Source organism: Schistocerca americana, chromosome 4 (assembly GCF_021461395.2).
Source record: "Schistocerca americana isolate TAMUIC-IGC-003095 chromosome 4, iqSchAmer2.1, whole genome shotgun sequence".
NCBI lineage: Eukaryota > Metazoa > Arthropoda > Insecta > Orthoptera > Acrididae > Schistocerca > Schistocerca americana.
In genome coordinates, this window is record NC_060122.1 from 585,602,982 (window position 1) to 585,621,794 (window position 18,813).

At 44.6% G+C, this 18,813-nt stretch overlaps 2 protein-coding genes across 2 annotated transcripts in view; one reads left to right on the top strand and one right to left on the bottom strand.

Moving 5' to 3' along the window:
- The window catches only part of LOC124613628 (pickpocket protein 19-like), a 179,213-nt gene extending 176,185 nt beyond the window's left edge, over window positions 1-3,028 (bottom strand). Inside the window, exon 1 of the mRNA XM_047142342.1 lies at window positions 2,937-3,028. Coding sequence (XP_046998298.1) covers window positions 2,937-3,028 — 92 coding nt within the window. The remainder of the gene's footprint in view (window positions 1-2,936) is intronic.
- Window positions 3,029-10,950: 7,922 nt separating this feature from the next.
- The window catches only part of LOC124613629 (sodium channel protein Nach-like), an 85,300-nt gene continuing 77,437 nt past the window's right edge, over window positions 10,951-18,813 (top strand). Inside the window, exons 1-2 of the mRNA XM_047142343.1 lie at window positions 10,951-11,042; window positions 17,106-17,381. Coding sequence (XP_046998299.1) covers window positions 10,951-11,042; window positions 17,106-17,381 — 368 coding nt within the window. The remainder of the gene's footprint in view (window positions 11,043-17,105; window positions 17,382-18,813) is intronic.

Here is an 18,813-nt window from a genome sequence, read left to right on the forward strand (position 1 = left end):
TCGTCGCACGGGCATCTGGCAGACTGTTCTGTTGCTGGTGCCTTGTCCTGCAGTTTCGCAGGGTCGGCATAGTTAGTGTCCTTCCTGCCGCCACCCCCACGCCCTGGGATGGAATGAGTGTACCCCAGCTATCTGCGTCTAGTGGAATTCATGGAATAGTGCGAACGTGTTCAGATGTCTGCGAGTCGTATAACTGAGGCGGAACGGGGGGACCAGAACGGTATTCACGAAGCACGATTTGGAAAACCGCCTAAAAACCACATCCAGGCAGGTCGGCACACCAGCCGACGTCGGTAATCCGCCGGGCGGATGCGATCCTACCCGAGTCCAGAAAGCAGCGCATTAGCGCTCTCGGCTAACCTGATGGGTCCACAGGTGTTTTCGAGACAATAGTTAAGAAATGCATAGCATTTTCCCGCCACTGTATCCAGGAGTCCTTGTGATTGGCTACGCCCTAGCTTCTAGAACATTTAGTATGAACTGCTCAGGGATGGCCAGCGGTTTCATGGTTAGAATGAGTGGGAGGTAATCAGGTTGTTCAACAATGTTCAACTGTGTGTGAAATCTTATGGGACTTAACTGCTAAGGTCATCAGTCTCTAAGCTTACACACTACTTAACCTAAATTATCCTAAGGACAAACGATCACACCCATGCCCAAGGGAGGACTCGAAACTCCGCCGGGATCAGCCGCACAGTCCATGACTGCAGCGCCTAATCTGGTTGTAATGAAAACTGTAATTGGCTGAATCAAGTGTTCACATTACTGAACTGAGGTTTGCTAATACTGAAGCAGAATGTGCCAGAGGACTCCTGGTGGGTATGAAGCTGGCACAAGTAGCTGGAGAGGGTATAATTTGTTTGAGATATGGCTGACAACGTGTCCAGTGCACACACTCAAACTTAGTCCCAGGAAGTACCAATCGTGCCACTTGAAGGAGAATCATTTTGTTTGTCTGCGGCATAGTCTGCTCCTGGCAAGTGTGTAAGCAGATTATATTGACTCATGAACTGATTCTGTATTTTTTTAACTTCGAATGCAGAAGTTTGCAGGCTCGACCACACGTCCTCTGTGTAATTAAATTCACATCTGAACGTACACTTTGTCTCCATGACGTCCGCAATCTTCCACAAATCGACACAGCAGATGTGCTCTCCACTCGACTTTTTATGGTGACACATGTGCCACAGGTTGAGACGTAGGGAATCGTAATTATAAATATGTCCAGTTCCAATAGATTACTCTCTGAGATCTGTGATGTCAGCGCCACTCAGGGTAGAGATTCCTACTAATAAAGAGGCTAGACAGTATCAACCATTTCAGTGTTTCTGTCGTGAAAATGGGGAACGCGATTTTTGCAAAAAAGGCATGTGTTGGGCAATCTTAAATTAGTGTGACCAGTGGAATTAACTGAATGTTGTAATTGTAGAGATTCCATTTCGCAATTACCTTGATTTTTTGTGATAAATATCTTGATAGCATGCCACTGTTCTTACGTAACTAGGATCACTCTTTACCTCGCTGATCCTGAAAAGATTGTTTAAGAACATTAATTAAATAATTTTTGTGTAATGTCTGAGGCTGTCAACAGTAGTAGTGCTTGCCAGCTCGTAACATTTCACAGTCACGACCCATCCCAGTGTTGCCTAAGAATGGTATGGAATATTACGGCGGGTTTGATGGTTGGGTTGGGTTGTTTGGGGAAGGAGACCAGACAGCGAGGTGATCGGTCTCATCGGATTAGGGAAGGATGGGGAAGGAAGTCGGCCGTGCCCTTTCGAAGGAACCATCCCGGCATTTGCCTGGAGCGACTTAGGGAAATCACGGACAACGTACATCAGGATGGCCGGACGCAGGATTGATGATGATTAAACTTTTATGAAAAATGATGTAGGTAATGTTGATGGTGGAAGTACTTCCTGGTGTCACAGACGTCGTTTCTGTGATACTAAACAAAGATCGCGAAGCCACACCAAAGTCAGTAATTGCATATCGATATTACAGACATTAGAGATGTCTCGCTGCAATCCGCAGTGACGAATGGGAGAGGCTAAAGAAGGCACGCCCTCTCTCTCAGCACAGCAGCGCCCTTGCATGGAGGTGAATACTCAGTCGAGCGAGGAAGCTTTCTGCCCAGTTCGTGACAGCAACTGAAGCAGTCAAATTCTTCGAGTAGGATTAAAGTGTATTCAAGTCTCAGATGAAAAAGTACTTTTGTAAACCTTGAGAACCGTTTGTTAACTAGAGCTTAAAGTGACGCTTTAGTAATCAATGACATCTGTAAATTATCAAGCACTGCTGTAGAAAAGGATGTACCAAGTTATGTAAATCTTCGTATTTATTCGTGTAATAAAGTGAATTGATATTTTATATGCTGTAGTTCCAGTGGGCAATCAAAGAAGCCATTGTTATGGCCAGACGACTATAGTTTCCGTCAATAAAATTGTTCTGGGCTGTTGACCGTATTGCCGATATATAAAATGGTCTGACGCTTCGGCCACTATTGTAAGTGGCCATCCTCAGGGCTTTGTGCTGAGCTGATTGCTGAATGAGGGAGACTGTATCTTACACAGTAGTGGAGGGAGCTGTTTACGTAAACAGTATAAGATGTAAAGTCTCTCTCACTCAACAGTCAGCTTAGCACAAACCCCTGAGGAAGGCCACTTACAATAGTGGCCGAAACGTCAGAACATTTTATATATCGACAATACGGTCTACAGCCCAGAACAGTTTTATTGGCAGTGACAACGGTCGCGGAAGCTTGCGCTTACAGACTGTAGTTTCATATGGTGGCAACAGTTTCCATGACGGACATGTTCAGCATCTGGCAGTTTGAGATGTTTACATGGAATTATTGTCTTCGAACGTGGTTACGTGCGTGTGAGTGGCCTCATTAGAACGTGGCGCCCCGCCCGGCGCTGCTGGACGCTGCTCACCTGCCGGCAGCGCTGGTGCCGGCTTTGGCGACCTGCCGGCAGCCGTGCAGCGAGGTCTGCGCGGAGAACTCCGCCGCGAAGCGCCTCCACATGGCGTGGCGGGGCGCCGCGACTGCTAACGAGCCCAGCACAAACTGCGCTCGCGCGCAACGAAAACAAACACCTTTCCGTGTCACAAGACTGATTGCTGTTTGCCCGCAAGCGACTGACTTCGTAGATAACGAGAGCGAATGATAGCAATGATTAATGATCGTGCGGGGCAGATGAGAGTGATAAATTCTCACGTTACTAGAGAAACATCTCGATGCAAAAATACTCCCTCCATTATTCTGCTTTTTCGATTAGAGGTTCTTGTGATCAAAACACCAATTACGTCTAAACATGGATGGGTGAAGATGCAACTCTGCATTCTGAGACAGTGTTTCTGTTTCCATAGCATATTTAGAGACTTGTTTCGTTCATTTCCGTTCGTCAATTGTTCCCTGAATTTCTTCTCATTCGTATTCTGTCTATATTACCTTTTACCACATCGCACCCCGGCAAGAACAGTGACAAAACTCAAAAATGAAATACTTGAGATAAATCGACTGAAAGAAAAACTTATACTGAAATAATATAAGCGTCCCTTAATTTTAAATAAGCGATTCTGTCCGTAAATTCCGTCATAGTCTATTCAAATGTCGCATGGACATGTAGTTCTGTACACGTAGAATAAGAGCTGTTATGGGGGGTAATTATTAATTAATTCTTCATATTACGTCACTTTTCCTGATATTCTAAAAACTCGAACCTCCATCAATCAAAATTGGTACTTCAGCTAAAATAAAAAAGAGAAACAACTTGAAATCGTATTAGAAAAATTCAAAGTTGTAATTTATGAAAATTAATACAATTTAGTGAGTAACATAGATTAGGTACAATTTATGGAACACTATTTACAAAAACTATAGAATCATAAATGTGTTATTTAATGTGGAAGTACTTTTCACAAAGGAAAATAAACTTTTTTATAGCAGAAATTTTTGCCTTATATGCTGCTACACACGAAATTTCCTAATATTTACAACAACTGTGATCGTCAAAAGAGTGTTCACCAAGCGAGGTAGCGCAGTGATTAGCACACACGATTTGCATTCAGTGGGTGGGGTGGGGGGGGGGGGGGGGGGTGGGGGGAAGGGGAAGACGGTTCAAACCTGCATGAGGCCTTCCTGATTTAGGTATTCCGTGCTTTCCCGAAATCGCTTTAGGAAAGTTCCGGGATAGTGTCTCTGAAAGGGCATCCTTCCCCAAATCAGCCAACCAACCAACAATGTCTGTTCCATCAGACGTGTATGCACGTCTGACGGACATTGTAATGTAAGATGCAGACACTGTATAATCACTGAGATTGTAATAATCAATGATATTAAAAATTCCGTTTAACCTCATACATGAAAAATTTCACAACTCAGAATTTGCTGCTTTTCTTGAATGACCCATGCACGCCTGCTAGTAGCAATGTTGAAGTGATACTTTCGCTGTCGTGGTGAATCATGAAGTAGCCTACAACAAAACTGACACCACTGTCACCAAGTGCATGAATTGCGAGGTAGATACGTGACCTTTTTAGTGCACATCGGGACACTTCACACGTATTTTTCAGTGATAAAATTAGAAACTGTCGAATTTTCACTTGCGTTACTTTTCTTGCCGGGGTCCAATATTGTACTCGTAATTTTAATTTTCTGTTGAACCCACATTACTTTCTGGCCGGTCAAGTGTAGCTGACAACAGCTGAATGACAATACTTAGGTTATGGTAAGGTACATGCAGAATAGCAGTAAATCTTCTTTAGAGACAGAGAAAAATCCTTCACTTTGTTATGAACAATTTATTTATAGAATATACATAAAATCAAATAATTTACCGGTCATCTTAAAATGTGTCAGCGGCTAGTAAGTTGCTCGGTCATTTATTGATTTTATAAACTTTATGGTCTCAGTATTGATTCGGGTTCGCACTATTTGTAGACAGCATTTCCGAGCAACTTACTCTCGAGGTGCTTGTATCATTGTAATAACTCCCGTAAGCGTGTGACTCTGTGGCACGAGTGTACTCAATCTGCTACCGCCAGTCTTCTATAAAACTAGCTCAGTGACCAAGTTTTGATCGAAAAACATTTTGAAATTATACAGCCCAGCGTTTATTATGTCATGAGTGTGTTTTACCTACGTCTATCTAAAGTCCATTCAGAGTACATGCACATGAACACATTATTCACATTTTCTCTTTAATTAGCTATCGACCGTGATCTAGCCACTGTGCCACCTCACGTTTTAGTGCCCCGACTCATTCACTCCATGAGTCGAATTCTCAGACCAACTGACGAACAGTCTTTTCTGCAGCTCCCAAAAGCTCACTACACTCCCTAACAGACTGAGTATACACCTGCACCATATGTGCTCTTGGATCCAGGAGAGATTCGTAGAGGCAAAATTCGATACATCCGTACTCTTGTAAGCTGGTTTCTGTTAATGTGTTCCACCTGTACAGGGGTAGCCATTGCGTTTTAGTGTTGAAACGGTGTAACTGTACTTTCCTTGAAATATTTCACGATAATTATGTACGTCCTGTATCTTTCTCTAAGATCAACTGCTTTCACTGCTGTAACTTCTGGTGAATAAAATCGTTCATTTCTTCTGTAATAATGGATACCAGCCCTTGACATTCCGCCAAAAATCCTGCAATCGAAATCAAGAGGAGCAGAAATTCAATAATTCACCCAACTATACTGGTTCTCGTTTGCTGTGGTTCTCTAAATAACCTTAACCTAATGCCACAACTGTTCCTTCCCTAAGAATTAGATGAGAATTTAAACTAAATTAATTCTTCCTTACATAACTGATGTCGAGTGATTTTATTAACAGCGAAGAAATGTGACTGTTGCTGCAGACTCATGTCTAGTAGGTGATATTCCCATTTTTAGTTTCGATGCTAGTGAGAAGGCTGTTTTTCTCCAACATGCTTCTGACAACATAACGGTTAAAGCTCATTGTGAAATGCAAACTCGCTCAGTCGTAAAGCTTAAAGTTACTAAAATTTTCCCAGTTATTATGTTGTGGCCTGGGTGATCCGTTAGGGAGCCCCATCGTTTCGCTCCCATATGCGGAGGACGTCCTCAGGTGGTCGTTGATTTTATGTCGGTATGGCGCACACAACCGGCCCGCCGTTGACTCAGTAGCCACAGATATAACCCAGATGACCACGGCGTAGTAAAATCTCACTGACACACATCGACATTTTCTACGTAACTTCACAGACTAGAAGACAACGTGTTAGTCTGTTGCAGGATACCGAAGCATATTGTACTCTCGATCTTAACGACTTTCATCGAGCTAAAATATTTCTGTGTGCATTTCGTGTTCACGCAGTAAATTCTTTGCAAAAAAAAATCGGGTAAAAATCATAAAAAATGTTTTGTATTAATACGAAATTTAGGTCAGTATCTTTAATACAGTGGTTACACAGAGTAGTATAATGGTTACAGAAAAGATAAATCACAAGTTATTACTATCGCTTCCCACTGTGCGTCCGATCGGCCAGCTACATAATCACTTTGCACCGGTTTTCCATTTCTTTTCCGACACTACCATAGCTTCCTCGTTCGCTGTGGACTTTTAAAAGTTTTTGGATACCTATCGAAACGCGTTTCTCTCTGAGTAGCGTTTTATATAATTACAGGCAGATTTGCTAGTCATATGAGACGACGTTTATCATTACTTTCTAATTTTTATTTCAATGTCGATTTTCACTTACATTCGGGCCAATATTTTTAATTCTTAGGTCTTTATAAGTGCTATGCAAGCTCTTCACAATGACACTCGAATCAGAGTCCCAGCTAAACGAGTTTCCAGCAACACCAATTTACAACTTTACACAAAGCTAATCCGTAACAATCAGGCGCATACGCCTACAGTGGTACCACGACGTCATATGCAAAGGAAGTACGGCGCGAGGAACAAGTACAGGCATGACCCATCTGTTGTGGAGATATACCACTCCGTGTGAAACACAGTTCGGTTCGATCTCACACGATATCTTGCAAATGACATTTCAAGCGAACAAATACATTCCGCCTTCCCAATTTTCCGAAAAATTTGAGACACCGTACCACTTTGTTGAATAATCATTCAGAATATCCTAATAACGCTTTGGCTAAATATTTTGGTTTATTGACGTAACACAGTATGTTACTCTGAAAGGCCGAAGTCAAACAAAACTGAAAGTACGAGTCAAAAACGAGTAACAAAGATGTTAATTACTGCACGGCAATTCTTCTTAAATACGAATAAATGCGAGATACTGCACATAAACAAGCAAAATGTGAAAACCGCTGTGCATTTGTTGAACAGACCGTGCCGAATCCCCTAGTAAGACTTTCTCTTGAGCAATTTCAGAGGTACTTATGAAATTGTTTTGGGTGAAACGTCTAAGGAATCCAAAGGCGCACAACCGTTGTGGATAAAGGCCTATCGTGGGCGCCAGCTAGTTATTTTGCCCCTTTGTATGTACATACAAAGCTTCCCATTCTGGTGGTGAATGTTATCAATTACAAATACTAGATCGTAGTTAGGCCTGTAGAGCGCTCTGACGCAGTAGCTGGTTTTACCAGTGAGCAGCGAGGTTATCTTGAAAAAATGTTCAAATTTGTGTGAATTCGTAAGGGACCAAATTGCTGAGGTCATCGGTCCCTAGACTTACACACTACTTAAACTAACTTATGCTAAGAACAACCCACACACACACACACACATACACACACACACACACACACACACACACACACACACACACACACACACACACACATGACCGAGGGAGGACTCAAACCTCCGGCGGGAGTGGCCGCGCAATCAGTGACATGGAAGGTTATCTTCTTTTCGCCGCCGACAAACACTTTTCAAGGTGGTGGGTTGTGGCAGTATTACTACAGCTATGCCTATGTAAATACGCATTATGGTATTTTTCTTGTATTACACACCTATCAAGATTGATGTTACAGTATTTATATTATACTTTATACTCAACGTTAGATGATAAATTTTGTTTGAAAAGATGATGGTGTTGAAATTATGAGCTCCGTTGGTTCTGGCAGCATGAGCCTGTAACATAAGAGAGCACAAATTATAATAACTCTGGAACATTTGTTCAGTTTTTTGTTGCGGAATCCTCGTAAAGTGTTAACGCCTAATTCAAAATAAATAAGCAAGACATAATAAGAAATCTAATGGCACTATCCAGCAAAGAATGGATCTAAAAGAGTCAAAAAAATATGTGGACGATCATCGAGATGATTTCTAATTTGTACAATCATTTAACTACATTTAATTTAACGGAAGTGTGTTTCTTGTAATTTTTTTAACTTATACCACGGGCCTCATATTATAAGAACAATTTTTTTTGCATATTGCGTAAGCTTCCATAAAAGAAATTTCTTTCTGACATCAGGCATGATATTTGAAAAATTGTATGACTCATAAGTGCATAAGTGAAAGGCATGTCATAGTAAGTGCTGAGCAAGTTTGAAGTAAGTTGAAGTGCAATAAAGTGGCGGCCTATTATACCACCAGTGGCGGCCTATTAGACCACGTCTTCCTATATCGTAACAGGTCGACAGAGCCCATATGAAACAAAAGAGATCCTCCAATGACTCTACGCGTGTTTAAATATTTAAGTAGTAATCACAGAAAGAAGGGAAAGATTGACTGTGAGGTCCTGTTAGACAATTTTGGAAAATCAGGTTTCAAATTAGACGATTTAGTAGTTCTGCTGTCTCATCCACCAGCGTAGCCGACGCTGGTAATGCGCGCCTGTGCGGTGGTTGTCGACTCGGAGGTGGATGAAATTGTCACTGCTAGAATCTGGCCGGCAAGGCAAGCAGGTGTGGTGGCTTAAAGTTCCTTTCCGCCATTGTCCTGTATTAAATTCCAAAGCTTTCCTCAGTGGGTCGCAAAGTGAGGGCTGTTAGCGACCTCGACTGTGCAGGCAGGTAGGACAGCAGCACTGTTGTGTTGTCTGACAGGGCTTCTAGATTTTTCTAACAACGCTAGACACTCTTGCTGTTCTCCCTACTGTTACTATTTAAGTACTTAAATAGAGTGAGGGTCAAGGGAAGGTATCTTTTGTGTTGTATCGATCTGTTGCGATATAGAAAGAGGCGGTATAATAAGCCACTACTCCTTTATTGTTTATTGTCAAAATTTATTTTGTTCAAACTTCAAATTTGCTGAGTATATATTGTGTGTTACATCCGCCTGGTAATCGATTTCTCCGCATACCAGGCAAGTCGTGCGGGCAGCCGCCCCACCAGGAGGACATGGGTAAACGGCTTTCATCAGCACCGAGACATTACGACTGGGTTGTTTACCACGGAGCTACAAGTCGCATCCACAGCGTATGGGGGCGGCAACTTCACCGATACGCAGTATACGTGTCAGAGCAGAGAGCGCTGTCAGCAGGGCACTATTTTGCTACGCCAGGTCATGAGCTCTCACAGAGGCACGCGGATGACCATCCGGGCCCGATTGTTTAGGCTATCGCCGGAACGTGCTAAGTTATTTAAACCCTCGGCTCAAGTCAGCAATACTAGCAGTTCTGTCCATCCACATCAACAGTTCAGTCCCACTGCTATAAGTTGGCGGTATCAACAATTTCGTCACTGCGTTCCGTGCCGCCAGGCACAGTGAATTCGTTGTGGTCTTCACCTGTACTATGTCACCTGTCAAACGTTGGCAGCACCGGTTCAGTAACGTACCAGGCTTTCACGCCGCCCTCTGCCACGACTCCGAGTTTCGTCGTGTGGGTACATCACAGACATCGTCACAAGAGAAATATTTCTTTTGTATGTAGTTGTGTAGGCATTTAACCAAGGACATTATAGCTTAGCTGTGTTTTATTAATAAAGTTATCCTTTCAAAGAGTCTTCTACCATTCCTCAGTACAAGCATATGTCACTATCGGACGCCGATTAATCTTTCGGATGGACACGTTACTGCCGACTGTCCAGCTGGTGCCATTAGAAAGAAGTAGGCTATGTGCCAGCAACGGGTTTCACCCTCTCCCTTCTCTCGTCATCATCCTACAATTCAAACACAACACCACACAATGGCCGTAATCTCACATACCCGCAAGAAAAGGGCCACTGTGCACTGTGCACGCCCGAAGAAAACCTTCTACAACTAGGCGGCTGAACCTACCCTTTGGAGTCTCCGAGCCAACAGTCCGACATAGTTTTTTCTTCTATTGCCCCCGCTGCATTCCTCGCGTAGGGATCATGAGTATGAGAGAAGAAATTAGAGCTCGTAAACAGGCCCAACGCTCCGTACTCGACTGGACTTGACACCAGTACCCTCTCCCACAGGCCGCGCCGTGCCTAGTGAAAACGCAGTGGTTAGACACTGGACTCGCATTCGGGAGGACGACGGTTCAATCCTGCGTCCGGCCATCCTGATTTAGGTTTTCCGTGATTTCCCTAAATCACTCCAGGCAAATGCCGGGATGGTTCCTCTGAAAGGGCACGGCCGACTTCCCTCCCCATCCTTCCCTAATCCGATGAGACCGATGACCACGCTGTCTGGTCTCCTTCCCCAAAACAACCAACCAACCTAGTGAAAAACAACAACGGCGAGGTATTGAGGGTGGTCGTATAGAAACGTATTATTAATTTCAGTACCCTAGAAGAGCGTGTTTTACAGTTTCGACCATTGCAGCAGGCGAGGAAATCGTCAACTCTTTGTTCGAGTCTCCCATTACGTGTGCGCTAACTGATTTTATATTGTGCGTTCGGTACGCCGTTAAAGCATTCTCTGCGGCGAAGGCAGTCGATGGGGAACAAAAGAGAGGAGTCGTCAGAGAGTCGGAGACTGCAATCGACGTGTCGCCGCTGCCGCTGCCGCCACAGTTAATGAGGAGTGTTTGCGGGAGGCCGGAGGTGCGTGTAGTGCGTCGCGGCACGCGAGGACAGCGAGTGTCCGCCATGTGGCGCCGCGTGCTGGCCGAGTACGCGCAGGGCACCACACTGCACGGCTTCCGCTACCTGGCGCCCGGGCTGTGCGGGCGCGCCGCCAGGTAAACACACTCTACTTACCGGTGCGTCTCCGGGGGTAGCTGCCACAATCTAATAGCTCTAAAATTTATTCACCTACTACAAAAAACGCAAAATCCACATTCCTTCTAATTTGTCATGTCGACCCATTACATCCTTCCTAAGTAATAGCCCGTGTCTCCATTAGCGATTCAGAATTATCCATCATCCTTCCATCGAAGGTACCCAAAATCCAGTCTTCTCCAGGAAATCCGCTAAAGCACCTGCTCCTGTTCACTTTCTCCACTTTCTCCTCTTCCTGACATTAATACGATGGTCTCTCGTAACTCCACCTCCTGAAACTCACAGTGCCCCCTTCCAAATCCAATTACTTAATCCTATTACCTATCATCCTAAAATACCTTGACACTTGACTGTAAACCCACATCGAAACCCAACCCCATAACCACCCAATAGAGTGTCCGCTGCAGAACAAATTTACGAACTGGTTGCACTTGGGGAATGCATCCCTCCACAGTTATCTGCACTTACAATGCTTTGCTCCGAATCATTCTCCTCGCTGCCATTAATGCCTGGATATCCTCTCCACTCTCCACCCATCTTCTATCAGTACCCCCATAATCTTGAATACCATATACTCTGTCTTACTTAAGGCAGCCGTTGTGGCCGAGCGGTTCTAGGCGCTTCAGTCCAGAACCGCGCTGCTGCTGCGGTCGCAGTATCGAATCCTGCCCCCGGCATGGATGTGTGTGATGTCCTTAGGTTAGTTAGGTTAAAGTAGTACTAAGTTTAGGGAACTGATGACCTCAGATGTTAAGTCCCATAGTGCTTAGAGCCATTTTGTCTTACTTACCCCACCTGTCTACTTCTCCTACACGAATCCGTCACCCACTCATAAAATGCCTCTACTTCCTTATCATTTCTCCTCTAGTTCACAATGCTGGCATATCTTCGAGCGAATATCAACACATCCAGCCAACTGTACACCATTATATACGCCGTATCCTGTTTCAACGCAACTCCAATAGCTTCCCCATACCAGGAAATTGAATCCGTCTTGAACTTTGCCTTTCTTATCAGACATAAACCACTCTCCTTTTTCTCTCACACCAGTGTTCCATTTCTTTCCAATCTTATTCCTCATACATCCTTCCCCATATGCACAGCCTCCATCGTATTACCCTGTCCCAAAGTCCATGTATCCTACTCTCCCAAATTACACGTCTACAAATACTAATCTATTAGCTCCATTACCACTCAATTCTTCACAGAACAACTTAACCTTTCTACTCTGAACTTATCGTCTCTTGTTGCAAGTCCTACTGCTTTCAAGGCTGTGCATTAAGTTGCTTCATTATCGTTACAAAGACGTCCCTTAAAATTTATTTTCAAAAAGACGGAAAATAGCTCATGTTAATCAATCTATAAATCATTTCAGAAACGTAAAAAAACGGTATTATTTAAGTATTTAAAGACTATCGTTGATTTTTTAGAACGTGTTTTACTGGAGACTGTCCAGTCTACCGAAACCAGAAAGAAAGAATTGAACGTCCATAAACCTAGCTGTAATTTTTGGTGGAACGGACAAGAAATGAATCCGAACAAAAGATACATCAGTAAAAAAGCACAAAAACTGACTGAAATAAGAATGTTTATAGATTATCGTCGAAGAACAGAGCCGCGCGGGATTAGCCGAGCGGTCTAAGGCGCTGCATCATGGACTGTTCGGTTGATCCTGGCGGAGGTTCGAGTCCTAAAAAATGGTTCAAATGGCTCTGAGCATTATGGGACTTAACATCTGTGGACATCAGTCCCCTAGAGCTTAGAACTACTTAAACCTAACTAAGGACATCACACACATCCATGCCCTAGGCAGGATTCGAACCTGCGACCGTAGTGGTTCGAGTCCTCCCTCGGGCATGGGTGTGTGCGTTTGTCCTTAGGATAATTTAGGTTAAGTAGTGTGTAAGCTTAGGGACTGATGACCTTAGCAGTTAAGTCCCATAAGATTTCACACATATTTGAACTTTTTTTTTGAAGAACAGAGACGTTTGAGGCTAAGCGTGAACTTTGTCTGGACAAATATAGTGCAGCAAATCGACGAGTTGGGGGGAGGGTACAGCACATCAATTAGAACTCTGTGTTCCTGGAAACACTCCATCACACTCCTGGCACCGTGACATGGCGCATTATCTTATTGATAAATGCCACCGCTGTCGGAAATCATGATCGTCATGAAGGAGTGTACGTGGTCTGAAAACAGCATACGATAGTCCTTGGTCATCATGGTTCCTTGCATGAGCTTCGCTGGACCCATGGATGGTCACGTGAATGTTCCCTAGAGCATAAATGGAGCCGCCGCCAGCTTGTCTCCGTCTGACAGTGCAGCTGTCAAGGAGCTGTTCCCCTGGAAGACAACGGATTCGCGGCCTCTCATCGGCATGATGAACAAGGTATCGAGATTCGTCCGACCATGCAACGTTCTGCCATTGTGCCAGCGTCCAGTGCCGATGTCACGTACACTTTTCAGTCGTGGTTGCCGATATCGTGGTGTTAACATTGGCACACATGTATAGATCGTCGGTTGCGGAAGCCCATCGTTAGGAATGTTCGGTGCACCGTGTGTTCAGACACAATTGCACTCTGCCCAGATTAAAGTCTGATGTTTATCCGCCACAGTTGGCCGCACACCCTGTTTTACCAGTCTCTCCCACCTATGACGTCCGACATCTGTAATGAGGGGTGACCAACTACGTTTGGGCGTAGTTTCACTTGGTTTCGCCAATTGCTGAAAACACCACAGCATTCCTGCAACACCCGAAAAGTCGTGCAGTTTCCGTAATGCTCGTGCCGAGTCCCCGTACCATCAGAATATATCTTCGGTCAAACGCAGATAAATCGCGCTCCCTCCCCATTCTACACACGGCCAGCACGCTTACCGATACTACTAGCACCGCCGGCCGAAGTGGCCGTGCGGTTAAAGGCGCTGCAGTCTGGAACCGCAAGACCGCTACGGTCGCAGGTTCGAATCCTGCCTCGGGCATGGATGTTTGTGATGTCCTTAGGTTAGTTAGGTTTAACTAGTTCTAAGTTCTAGGGGACTAATAACCTCAGCAGTTGAGTCCCATAGTGCTCAGAGCCATTTGAACCATTTGAACTACTAGCACCGTGCGTGTGTCTGACTAGCAGTCATTCCTCGCCAGGTGAGGCTGCAATCGCCTGGCAAAGTTTATATCGATAGTAGGTCGGTGGTCATAATGTTCTGGCTGATCAGTGTATAGGCGTCTTCATAATTTAGAACTCTTGTTCTTCTCCTCTTCAACGCACAGCCCAGAGAAATGCTTAAACGAATGTTAGAATGAACGACTAAATTTTCTTCCGAAATTTTATTTTCAGTTGCGATTAAGTAGTTCATTGTGAGAATATTTTAGAAGGCTGAAGCATGTTCTGAAGAAAATTTTGTTTGTTATGGATTGGTCTGCGTTGCTTCTGCATCAGCAGCTCATCGACCATCGCTTCATTCTACAGTTCCCAACTTATTTACTAGAAAGTATCTTAACTGTTTTCTCGACCCGTATTTTTTGACAGAATGCTGGCAACCTAAGTCCTCAACGGACAAGCCTCATTATTTTTAATCAAAATTTTATTAGCTGTTAGAATGAAGCACGTGTCTTTTAGATTGATAAACATAGATGACAACCACGAAAGTGGCATCTAGACGGAATGGTTTTCATTTTGGTCATTATAAGTGAGAGTATTAGATGTTGAAATATTTGGGTCACCTGTAGCGACTTCTTGTTCTGGCTGCAGTGGCATCTGATTGGAATAATCCACAGGACACCCTTGACACGGTGAGTTTATCTGCGTCGCTTTGTTAGATATCCTTTCGGTTCCGGAGACAATCAGCGCATCGAATGCAGATTAATACGAAGCTTGTGAGAACCATATTTTAAGACGAATTACTTAGTGTACAGATAATCCGAGAAGATCGCTGCATACCAGAACAAAGACATCGTGATATACACTGACGGATATGGAGGTGTCAGACCATGAGCACCTTGACCAAAGGCAACCAAACTGATACTACAATACTTCCATGACAGTACAATATTTGAGCCGGCTGAAGTGGCCGCGCGGTTCTGGTGCTGCAGTCTGGAACCGCGAGACCGCTACGGTCGCAGGTTCGAATCCTGCCTCGGGCATGGATGTGTGTGATGTCCTTAGGTTAGTTAGGTTTAACTAGTTCTAAGTTCTAGGGGACTAATGACCTCAGCAGTTGAGTCCCATAGTGCTCAGAGCCATTTGAACCATTTTTACAATATTTGACTTCATTTTCATCCATAAGCGAGCTGACGTTCGGTATTTTCTATCCAAAAGATATGAAGAATGGTGCAAGTATATCATGACTATTGGGTTTGTCTAACGTTTCTGGAACTTTTCACACGAAGCTCTCAACCCGACTTGCCTAGAGAAGATGCACGTCCAGCCAGTTGCTACCTTCTGTATGAGCGTGAGGGACAGGGGAGCATCACACCAGCAAATTTCACAGATGTTTGGTTCTATTGCAATGACTCCAGAAAGAGAGATGAAGAAATGAACTCATGGCAAGAATAGTGGTCATGGGTCCTTCCAAAAGGACTACGCCAAGAAAAGATTGTTGTATTGTTCAACAGGCTTTGAACAATAGTCCGAATAGTTCGATGACATAAGGGAAGTGATTACAGACAGTTACGAAGAACCGCCGGGATTGGATTACTGGAAACTGACTTGACATCTCAAGTTGATCTGGCGCCTTTTACTGCTGACACCAAACCCAAAGAGACTTGTGTAGTGCGTAGCTAGAGCCAATTGGAGCATTGAGCTGCATCCTTCGGCGTTCAGCTTTGAAATTTGCACCCATTTGTGACACTCAGATCGATGGGAAGGCCTCCGGAGACGATCTGGTGATACATAGCAAGATTCTCGAGATCTGTACCACTGCAAGCCCTAGAATTAAGTTGTGAGGAGCTGTAGAATACTACAGGGCCGATATAGTGATTGTTGGAGGGAAACTTAATGCTCACCAATATGTGACGAGAATGGTAAACCCTTTTCTGACACCAGTCATGATAAAGAGTATCAATCCGCACAGTCTAACATGATAATTCAAAGCCCCACAATGTAGTTCACTCCACAAACGCCTTGAGACTGCAGAGGTCCTTGACAGGCTTTACCGGTCGCCTGATTTATCACTCACAAAGAACGTCTGGAGTGCAATTGGATGGTCGGCCGCTGTGGCCGAGCGGTTCTAGGAGCTTCAGTCCGGAACCGCGCTGCTGCTACGGTAGCAGGTTCGAATCCTGCCTCGGGCATGGATGAGAGTGATATCTTTAGGTTAGTTAGGTTTAAGTAGTTCTAAGTCTACGGGACTGACGACCTCAGATGTTAAGTTGGATTGGGTTGTTCTGGGGAGGAGACCAGCGAGCGAGGTCATCGGTCTCATCGGATTAGGGAAGGACGGAGAAGGAAGTCGGCCGAGCCCTTTCAAAGGAACCATCCTGGCATTTGCCTGGGGTGATTTAGGGAAATAACGGAAAACCTAAATCAGGATGGCCGGACTCGGGATTGAACCATCGTCCTCCCGAATGCACATCCATTGTGCTAACCACTGCGCCACATCGCTCGGTAGATGTTAAGTCCCACAGTGCATAGAGCCATTTGAACCATTTTTATTTTCCAATAGGATGATGTATTTCTTTATTCACCTTTCAGCCAGCAATATTCATGATGTGACAGAGTGTGTGTTTAAGGGGTGGAAAGAACAGCTCAAGATTATATTCGGACGTTGTTTGCTTCCGTATCACGATATACCATGTCATGTATTCGCATTCTTGGTTGTCTCATTACATACTGATGCTGACGATGGATGTCAGTTCCGAATGGAATCAGTATTTAATTATTTAACATCCGTTAAGTGATGATCAACTTCACAACTTTCCATTTCCGTCAGTGTAGCTGACCAGTAGCATCAGTTAATCCACATATGGATACAAATCGAGTAGTACAAAAGAAATATACATGTGTCTTGATCTTTTCTGTGTTCATAGACTATGCTGGTTTATCGCCATCGCCATATCGATAGTTTTCGCGGCGACCGCCATCTCCGACACGTGGAGGAAGTACCGCGACAGCCCGACGACTACCTCGGTGGTCAGCACCAACTTTCCGCTCTACCAGATTCCCTTCCCAGGGGTTACCATCTGCCCAGCCATCAAAGTGCGCAGGACCGTCGGAGAGAAGCTGCTAATGAGGCAAGTAGCAATTCATTTATTAGAAACATTTGACTGTTCAGGAAAATTGCAACAGTATGAATGTAATTGCAGGTAATTCAAAGCAAGGTGTGATGTTTGAACGGTAAGAATTAGAGGCTTTGCGTCGATTAGATGAGTAGCGCCGTCAACGGCAAAAGTTTCAATGTTTCAATTATCGACTTTTCGACAAATCGCCATGTATCTGACAATATATCGGAGGTAAAATGTTAATATTTGCAACACATCGAACTTTTTATGAATCAAAAAGAGTGGTTCTTCCAGTGCGAATTTTAAGTCTGCAGCAGAATGCGCACTAATTTGAAACTTCCTGGCAGATTACAAATACGTGCCTAATCAGAATCGACCACAAGACATTTCACAGCCAGGTGCTCGCCGACTGAGCTATCCAAGCAGGACTCGCGACCCGTCATCACAGCGCTACTTCCGCCAGTACCTATCTTTTTACCGTCCGAACTTCACAGAAATTCTCCAGCATACCTTGCGGCACAAGCATCCTAGAACAAAGGTCGCAAAGAATTCAAAATCATGAAACCTGAATACAAAGAGAAATCTTCTATATCACTCATTTTTAGATGTCACATTCCTCTTTTAAAAGTCGACATGAATTGGGTGGAAGCCTGCAGAAACGCTGTCCGTTGTGATGTCAAAGTGCAACCCGAGAGCAGGTGAGGATCCTCAGCGAAGTTGTTCGCCAGAGCCCGAGCGGGACCACACAGTACGAACCGCATAATTATGGCCTAACGCCTCATGTGAGGCAACGGCATATTCTGTGGAGAGCAGCCGCTGGTAAGGTAATGTAGCGGTGGGATTCGTGACGCCACTACTAGTTGGGTGACAAGCCGTTGCTGATGGTGTAGCCCATCCATGTGTATCGGGTTTGAATGGTAGTCAGGAGCAAGTTGGCGGAAATGGAGGCCACAGCAGCTCAGCAAGAACTCTCTTATTCATCCAGTGGGCATTGTCAGAGACGAAAAGGAGGATCGAAAGCGACGGTGCAGCGGTGGGGCTGGCTGCGTATTACGCAGCGCTGTGTCAGGCACCAGCTGGGGCGGCCGTGACGTCATCAGTCTGGGTCACTGCACGAGGCCACAAGTTGGTGAATCAGCGCGGCACGGTAGGCGACGAACCCTGGACCACAATGTCCGATGACTCTCAACGTATGTTTGGTGGCCTTCAGACGGACGTCGGCTGTCCAGTGGTTGCTGATGGATGCCAACAGAGGATGACATGGTGGCTGGTTGGGCGAGAATAAATACTCGGAGTTGCCGGCGATGTCATCAAGTATGTGGAAACTTCATGAACAGGCGCGCAAAGTTTGCTCCGACGTAACATTACATTTAGCAGACTATTCACCTAACGTATATTTGAGGGAAGAGGTCTGTGTTATCATCGGTACATTATCTGCTGAGAAAGCTCATTTAGTGAAGAACATACACTCCTGGAAATGGAAAAAAGAACACATTGACACCGGTGTGTCAGACCC